This window comes from Microcebus murinus, chromosome 4 (assembly GCF_040939455.1).
Source record: "Microcebus murinus isolate Inina chromosome 4, M.murinus_Inina_mat1.0, whole genome shotgun sequence".
Classification (NCBI taxonomy): domain Eukaryota; kingdom Metazoa; phylum Chordata; class Mammalia; order Primates; family Cheirogaleidae; genus Microcebus; species Microcebus murinus.
In genome coordinates this window covers 62179407-62188792 of record NC_134107.1, presented here as the reverse complement: position 1 = coordinate 62188792, position 9386 = coordinate 62179407, and the positions used below count along the sequence as shown (strand labels likewise).

At 35.9% G+C, this 9386-nt stretch overlaps 1 protein-coding gene across 1 annotated transcript in view; it reads right to left on the bottom strand.

The window, feature by feature from the left end:
- Positions 1-9386, bottom strand: part of ACER3 (alkaline ceramidase 3) — a 123373-nt gene that overhangs the window by 20129 nt on the left and 93858 nt on the right. The window contains exon 7 of the mRNA XM_012745051.3: positions 963-1021. Within this exon, the coding sequence (XP_012600505.1) occupies positions 963-1021 (59 nt within the window). The remainder of the gene's footprint in view (positions 1-962; positions 1022-9386) is intronic.

The following is a 9386-nucleotide window of genomic DNA, read 5'->3' as shown; positions in this document are numbered from 1 at the left end:
TACAAGGATCCCTTATTTCTTACAAATGTATGCATTTCCATAGTTATATCAAAATTAAAAGTTTAATTAAAGAAGAAAAAATAGAACATATCCACAAATCATATTACTTATTTATTGAGCACCTGTTGTATGGCTAGGCCCTATTTAAGGTACTCTTATGAATGTTATTTTTATTTTTTATTTTATTTTATTTTTATTTTTTGGAGACAGAGTCTCACTCTTGCTCTGGGTAGAGTGCCATGGCTCAGCCTAGCTCACAGCAACCTCAAACTCCTGAGCTCAAGCAATCCTCTTGCGTCAGCCTCCCAAGTAGCTGGGACTACAGGGATATGCCACTATGCCCAGCTAATGTTTTTTCTATTTTTAGTACAAACGGGGTCTCACTTGTGCTCAGGCTGATCTTGAACTCCTGGCGCAAGCAATCCTCCTGCCTCGGCCTCCCAGAGTGCTAGGATTACAGGTGTGAACCACCATGCCCGGCCATGAATGTTATTTCTTACTTAATTTTTATGAACTCTTAAAGAGTATGCCCATTTCCCAAATGATCTTTCATGGAACACTAATTCTTTGTGACATTAATAGCCTTCCTTGAAAGGTGTCATGTAAAAGTGGTTCCCGTTAAATAGGTTTGAGAAAGATAAAAATAATTTTTTACTGTAGGATTTTTCAAGGTCTTTAATATATGAATGAAGATTATAAATATTCAAAAGAAGGCCATCATACACAGCTTTCCTCAAATTTCTTTAATTTTGGAACTGTTGTTTTCATGTAATGCCTATTGACAACTTGCCTGAATAACCAGTACTCCTTATAATAAAACATAATAAATGTTGGGTTATAGTTTTTCTATCAGCATTTCTGCTGAAGTGAGGTTTTATGCATTATTTCAATTTAAGCTATCGATTTATTGTTATGAGCCTGAATATACTTCCATCATACTGTAGGTGATCCAAACTACTTACCATGTAACAATATAAATAGATCGAAGTACTAATGTGAAGACCAACATTCCATACATGACCTGAATAGGAAAGGAAAATGAAGTTAGTACAATCATTATTCTTTGGCAAAGGAAGTGCATTTTGCCTACCAAAATACCTCTCCAAATTAAATTTAAACATTTATTATTATTTTTTTGAGACAAGGTCTTAATCTGTTGGGCTAGAATACAGAGGTGTGATCATAGCTCACTGCAGCCTGAACTCCTGGGCTCAAGTGATCCACCTACCACAGCCTTCTAAGTAGCTGGGACTACAGGCATATGCCACCATATCCATCTAATTTTTCTATTTTTTGTAGAGATGAGGTCTTGCTATATTGCTCAGGCTGATCTCAAACTCCTGGGCTCAAGTGATCCTCCCACCTCAGCCTCCTGAAGTGCTGGGATTACAGGTGTGAGCTACCGTGCCTGGCCATACTTACTATCTTTCATTATATTTTAAAGAACAGAATTTTTAAAAAATGTGTTAATTATGTAAGTACATCATGCTAACTTCTGAGGAAAAATTAAGAGCCTGCTTGTAAATAAGCAGCATCAGAAGTCCTATGTTAACTTTAATTCTGAATGGATCCATGAAATTTTAAATATCTGCTGAAACCTCAACAAATACTATAATTTTGTCTCAAACATCCTAACTCTTTCCCTTCAGCTTTGCTTTTGGCAGATACTTCAATAATTGTGCTTCCCATTTTCCAACAGTATAAACCTGAACTCTTTTAAACTCTTCTCCTAAATGTCTCTGCATTCATATGCATCTTCCCCCTGCATTCTTTCTGTCATGCCTAGTCAGCAAAGAAAGTGATGCCCACTTCTCAACCAAGTTTATTCTCCTGTGTTCTTTACTGTATATGCTCCCACATCTTCCTAACATTGGCTCCTTTATCTCTTCTGTATTGAGAACTGGGTGATTATTACTACTTGGAAAATTGAGCTAAGTAGGAAAATTTAACTTTTAAAAGTGTGAATACTAAATTCAAACAATTTGCATAGAATCCAAATGTACAGCTTAAAAATTATTTACAAAGCCAGTAGTTGGGAAAGCACTACTCAGGTCAAGAAATGGATCCCTGTTAACATCCCAGAAGTGCTGCATGTGTGTCTTCCCTGTCCAATCCTCTCCTTTCCTCTTTAGAGGAAACTACTCTTCTGACTTTTATAATAAACATTTGCTTATCTTTATTTATTACTAACTTAAACTGGTCACCTAAATATGCATTCCTAAATAAACAGGTTGTGTTTATTTTTGATTTATAATAGAATTTTCATTAAATTAAAAATTACAACAGAATATCATTGTATGCATTTATGTTTGTCTTGTCTTTTACTATTCAGTTATGTTGTCATATATATCCACGGTTTATTGATTTTTGATGCTATAAACTAAATAAAATGCTGCAATTTACCCATTCTATTGTTGATGAATATTTTTGACTTGTTCCCAGTTTTCATTGTTATGAATATTCTTATTTACACATTATAGCCCATAAGTAACCAAGTTTCTCTAGGGTATGTACCTAGAAATGCAACTGTTGCATCAAAGTGTGTTTGTGTGTGTGTGTGTGTGTGTGTGTGTGTATAATATACATGACTAAAACAGGCAAACTACTTTATAAAGTGGTTACATCAATTTATACTTCAACCAATGTGTGTAAGTGTTTCTTTTGCTCCACATACTCAACAACACATGATATAGTAAGACTTCTAAATTTCTATCTATGTGGTTTTGGTATGTATTTCTCTGATTACATGTTGAACACTGTGCATTATCTTTACTGGCCACTTGATGTCCTCTATTATGAAATACGTGTTCAAACCTATTTTTCTATTTGGTCTGTCATTTTCTTACTTTACTTTTTCTTTTTTTTAACTTTAAAAATCTTTTAAAATTGAAATATAGCATGCATACAGATACACAAACACAAGACAGAAAAGTACTCAAAACCTAAGTACACAGTTTGATGATTATCATAAAACAAACATCTCTGCAATTTTTGATTTTGTAAGTCAAAAAATAGAACTTTGACAGCATACCACCTCATATGTCTTAAGCCCTACACCTTCTTTTCTCCAAGATTTACCACTATTTTACCACTACCTTTAGTTTTGTCTGTTTTTCAGCTTTATTGTAAATGGAACCATGTAGTGAATATTTATTTTGCTAAGTCGCTTTTACTCAAATATGCATATTTTACATAGCCATTCTACTATTGGTGAATATTAGGGTCTAATTTTTAGCTATTTCTAATAACCCTTATTATAAACATTTTAATATATATTTCTGGTATACATATTGGGCATATGCCTAGGAGTCATAAATTGGTATGACAACTTTGGAAAACAGGAGTTTATGCAAACTGTTTTCCAAAGTTGTCATACCAATTTATACCCCCACCAGCAATGTATGAGGGTTGTTCAGCAACCTTGCCAGCCAGCATTTGGTTTTTTTTTTTTTTTTTTTTTTGAGACAGAGTCTCACTTGTTGCCCAGGCTATAGTGAGTGCCGTGGCGTCAGCCTAGCTCACAGCAACCTCAAACTCCTGGGCTCAAGTAATCCTTCTGCCTCAGCCTCCCAAGTAGCTGGGACTACAAGAATGTGCCACCATGCCCGGCTAATTTTCATATATATATATATTAGTTGGCCAATTAATTTCTTTCTATTTATAGTAGAGACGGGGTCTCGCTCTTGCTCAGGCTGGTTTCGAACTCCTGACCTCGAGCAATCCGCCCGCCTCGGCCTCCCAGAGTGCTAGGATTACAGGCGTGAGCCACCGCGCCCAGCCTCAGCATTTGGTTTTGTACAGTCTTTTTTATTTTAGCCATTTTGTTGAATGTGTACCGGTATCTTGATGCATTTTTTTTTTTTTTTTTGGTACAGGGTCTCACTCTGTTGCCCAGGCTAGAGTACATTGGCCTCATCACAGCTCACTGCAACCTCAAACTCCTGTGCTCAAGTGATCCTCCCCTCCCTCAGCCCTCTGAGTAGCTGGGACTACAGGTACGTACCACCACGTCTTATTTTTTCTATTTTTTGTAGAGACAGGGTCTCACTTTTGCTCAGGCTGGTCTTAAACTTCTGGCCTCAAGTAATCCTCCTGCCTCAGCCTCTCAGAGTGCTAGAATTATGGGTGTGAGTTACTGTGCCTGGCCTCATTGCATTTTTAATTTTCATTCCCTGATGACTAATAAGATTGAGCACCTTTTCATGTGTTTACTGGCCATTTGGATATACTCTTGTGAAGTATCTTTTGTCTATTTTCTGTTGGGTCTTCTGCTTTCTTTATATTGGTTTTGAAGGAGGTCTTTATATATACTAGCTCTTATTTGATTATATGTGTTGTGAATACCTTATTCCACTCCAATAGTATACAGTGGCTTTTGTTGAACCCAATTTCTTAATTTTAAGATAAATGATTAGTGTTGTCCATGTCTTGTAATAATGGGACAGCTATCCATTAAATAGATATTCTTTAATGTCTCTAAATGTATTTTATAATTTCTTCTATAATTTGAGCCATGGGTTATTTATATTTCCTATATCCTAACATAATTGCATTATAGTCAGAAATTATATTCTGATTCCAATACTTTGGAATTTAAGACTTCTGTATCACCCAATATATGGTTAATTTTTGTAAATGTTCTCTGAGTACTAGGGAAAAAATGACTTTCTGCAATTTTGGGGTTTGGTATTTTACTTCTGTCCTTTAGGTCAAGCTTTTTAATCATGTTGTTCAAATCTATATCCTCTATCAATACTGTATCCATTGATTTATTTATCATTACCTTCTGACAGCTATGTATTAAAATCACCTAATATTATGGGTTTGTCTATTTTTTTTCTTCTAGTTCTGTCAATTTTTGCATTATATATCTTGAGGTTATTTTAGAGGTATACATCAATTTTAAATTATCAGAATTTTTGGATGAATTGAACCTTTTAGTACTATGAAGTAATCACTATTATTAGAAATGTTTCTCTCTTTTAAGTCTATTTTATCTGATGCTAAAACAACTATATAGGTTGAGTATTCCTTACAGGAAATGCTTGGGACCAAAACTGTTTTGGATTTTGGAATATCAGCATTATACTTACCAGTTCACCATCCCTAATCTGAAAATCTGAAATCCAAAATGCTCCAATGAGCATTTCTTTTGATGCTCAAAAAGTTTTAGATTTTGGAGGATTTTAAATTTTGGATTACAGATACTCAACCTATACCATATTTCTTTTGCTTAGTATTTGCACAGTATATTTTCCCATACTTTTTCTTTCAACTGTTCTGTATCTTGATGTTTTAGGTAAACTTTTTTGTAAAGCCTTGATATGACTTCTGCCTACCTCTTGGGTTATTATGGCTTCTCATTTTAATTTAGGATTTTATAATGTGACCATATAAACTCCTTGTGATCTCTCTATTAAACAAACTCCAACAAATTTTTTTTTTTTTTTCTTTCTTTGAGACAGAGTCTCGCTTTGTTGCCCAGGCTAGAGTGAGTGCCGTGGCGTCCTAGCTCACAGCAACCTCAAACTCCTGGGCTCGAGTGATCCTTCTGCCTCAGCCTCCCGGGTAGCTGGGACTACAGGCATGCGCCACCATGCCCGGCTAATTTTTTATATATATATATATATATATATATATATATATATATATATATATATATATCAGTTGGCCAATTAATTTCTTTCTATTTATAGTAGAGACGGGGTCTCGCTCTTGCTCAGGCTGGTTTTGAACTCCTGACCTTGAGCAATCCGCCCGCCTCGGCCTCCCAAGAGCTAGGATTACAGGCGTGAGCCACAGCGCCCGGCCCCAACAAATATTTTTGAGCATTGTATTTATTGAGCATTATATTAGACCCTGGGGATATAATGGTATGAATAAAGGGTTAACATCAGGCCTAGATGGATGCAGGCCTGCTTGGGAATAACCTCAGTCTCCCAGAACCTTGGATACAACAGAGTTGTGATAAATGGGGAGTATTGTGAAGGACTTCACCTAGGTTGGAGGCTATGGTAATACATGAGAACAGTATGAAAAGATGCCATATATAAAGAGTGGTAGGAAAAAGGGGCTGTAGTTTCTACATGTTAAAATGACCTCCACTATGCTTGGCTCTCATCCCTGGTAGTTGTACACAATTTATGTGGAAGACGGTGCAAATGAACAGCTCCAGATCTCCTGATGAGATGATGTTATATCTGCTGTAACTCTCACCCTGTATCCTTCTATAAAGCTAAGTAAACAGTACTAAAATTAAAATCCTGTTAGAGTGTTACTGCCTGCTTAAATCCATAACTGCAGCTATACTGATCTACATGATGAACAAGAAAGTCATGATCCCTGTTCTCACAGCAATTAAAATCTAGTGAGGAGAGAGATAATGAGACATTTATAATATAGTATTATACCTCTGTGACAGAGATTGTACAGAGTACTTTGTAAACATATAGGAAGGCCACCTAATCCAGACTTAAACAGTTTAGAAACTCTTTCATGGACAATATGATATTTCATTTTATATCTAAAGCTCAAGCAGAAGTCAGTTACATTGAGAGAAAGTGGAAGAGAGTTATTGGCATAGCTTATATTCTAGAGACTAGAAGAAAATAAGGATGCTTGAAGTATATTGTTGGAGTATAGGATAGGAAAAATGGAGTTAGAGGTCAGAGGTCAAGTCTGGCCTTTCAAATCATGTTAAGGAGGTGGACTGTATCTAAGAGCAATGTCAAATCAATGAAGGTCTCAGAAGTAGCTCAATATGATCAGACTCATCTATTAGGAAGATGTTCCTGTTGTGCTGAGTTGAGAATGAGAGGAAAGTGAGACTGATGCGAAACAGACCAATGACAATGCATTACAGTAATATGAGAGATGGGGACTTCAACTAGGGTAGTATCAGTGGGGATGGAGAGAAGTGGCCAGATTAAAGAGGACTAATAATTAATTTGAATAGGAGTTAGGGAGAAGGGAAAGTCAAGGATGTTGGCTGTGTTTATGGCTTGAGCAATTAGGTGTATGGCAAAATTTTTTAAAAGTTTGGAGAATATATGAAGAAAAGAAAGACTAGGGAAAAATGGTGAGTTCATTTTTGTTTATGTTCAGAGTTTGAGGTGCCAGTGAGATATCTAAGTAGAGACATCTAGGCAGGAGTTGGATATCTAGGTCTAAAGTTTAAAAGAAAAACCAGAACTAAAGAAAGAGATTTATAATTATCAGCATATAAAAGTCAATGAGTGTAATCCTAGCACTCTGGGAGGCCTAGGCGGGAGGATTGCTTGAGCTCAGGAGTTTGAGACCAGCCTGAGCAAGACTGAGAGTTCATCTCTACAAAAAAATAGAAAAATTAGCTGGGCATGGTGCAACATGCCTATAGTCCCAGCTACTTCGGAGGCTGAGGTGGGATGATTGCTTGAGCCCAGAGTTCAAGGTTGCAGTAAGCTGTGATGAGGATATTGCATTCTAGCCTCGGCCACAAAGCAAGACCCTGCCTCAAAAAAAAAAAAAGTTCATCAGAGAAAGGTTAGTAGAGATTCGTGGACAAAGCCCCAGTTAGTGGGAACTGTGCCTGTGGTGGTGACAAGAAATGGGATTTACTCATTTGGAATTTGTAAGGGCTTGACCCATTTCATTAAGGACAGTAAACTGACCAAGTATATTAAAGAACCTCTAACAGAAAAGCCATAGACTGCAGTTTAGGAATCTAGATTTTTCTACCATCTGTTTACTATCTATTAGGGACCAAATATTTGTATCCCCTCCAAATTCATCTTCAAACCCTCCTCTCCGCCTATGTAATGCTATTAGGAGATGGGGGTTTGGGAGGTAACTGGCGTTAGGTTGTGAAAGTGGAACCCTTATGAGTGGGATTACTACCCTTAGAAGAATCACAAGAGAGCTTGCTTCTCCTGTCTGCCATGTGAGGATATCACAAGAAGGTGGCCATCTGTAACTCAGAAGCGGTCCTCACTAGAACGTGATCATGCTGGCACCCTAATCTTGGACTTCCTGCCTTCGGAACTATGAAAAATAAATTTCTGTTGTTTATTAACTGTAATACCCAGTGTATGGTATTTAGTTATAGCAGCCCAAATGGACTAATATACTTCCTCATTTTATAACCTAGAATATAAAAGTCACTTTATCTGGGACTTGGACTCAAATTTATAAAATGTAGAGACTGAACCAGCTGACTGTGCTTTCATATTCCTATAACTATAGTCAAAATAGAGATGTAAGAGGCATTTTCTTTTTAGCAATCAATATAGGTTACTATCATATGATAAGGCTAAAAGGTTGGTGTTTCCTACATAATTAGACGATAGCTAAAGTGCTAAGTTAAATGTAAATAGTACTTTATAATTACAAAACGATTTCACAAATCTCAAAAGGCAATGTGATTTACTGGTAAAAAATATAGTTTTTGGAGATATTCAAAACTAGTTTAAAATCCTAGTTCTGCCCATGCTGTATAGCCTTCTAATCTGTCATACATACAACTGTCAGAATTATCAAAAATAGGTTTTATGTCATTCCTCTGTCAATGGCAAAAACATAAGACCCAGACTTTAGCATGGCATCCAGTGCTTTTCACAATTTAGTTCCAGTGTTCTTTTCTCTTCTAATGGTCTGCAGCATCTTGTATTTTAGCACCTGATTTCCTGAATAGTATCCCCCTGAATACTATTGTGCTAGAAGATGTTAATAGATATTCTATGAAAAAGAGTTTTATAGTCAAAATAAATCCAGCTCAAATGCCATCTCCTGTGTAAAGCTTTCATGAGATCCTCTTCTAGAAATTACTTACTCTCTTTTTATTCCTAAAGAACTTCACTTATATTTGACTTCGGGCAGTTTACAAAGTTGATAACTGAATCCTTGTTTACTTAAGGTGAAGCATAGCTGAACCTAAGTTTTACATATTTATTTTTCACATTTTTTCTAAGTTCATAATTATAGTAAAATCCAAAAAAACATTTTTTTCATTCTTTTAAAAAACGAATCTTTTTTTTTTATATAATAAATCAGATTCTACAGTAATCTGCTACAGGGTCATCATGGAAGGAACATAGGCTTTGGAATAGAAAAGACCTGGGTTGATCTTCCAGCTCTGTCACTAATTAGGTGAGAAAGATTAGCCAAATTATATAGCCTTTCTGGGTCTCAGTTATCTCATCTATAAAATAAAGATGATAATTTCTATACAGGTTTGTTGCCATTTTAGTAAAATAATAGGTAATTCAATGTACATAAGCTATATGGACAAAACTATATGAACAGATAATATCTAGCACATAGCTGATGATTCAAAAGTAGCTTCCTTCCCTTCTTTTCCAAATGTGCTTACATAGTAGTTTCCTTACAGCCCTAATTTGTAATAAAATGGC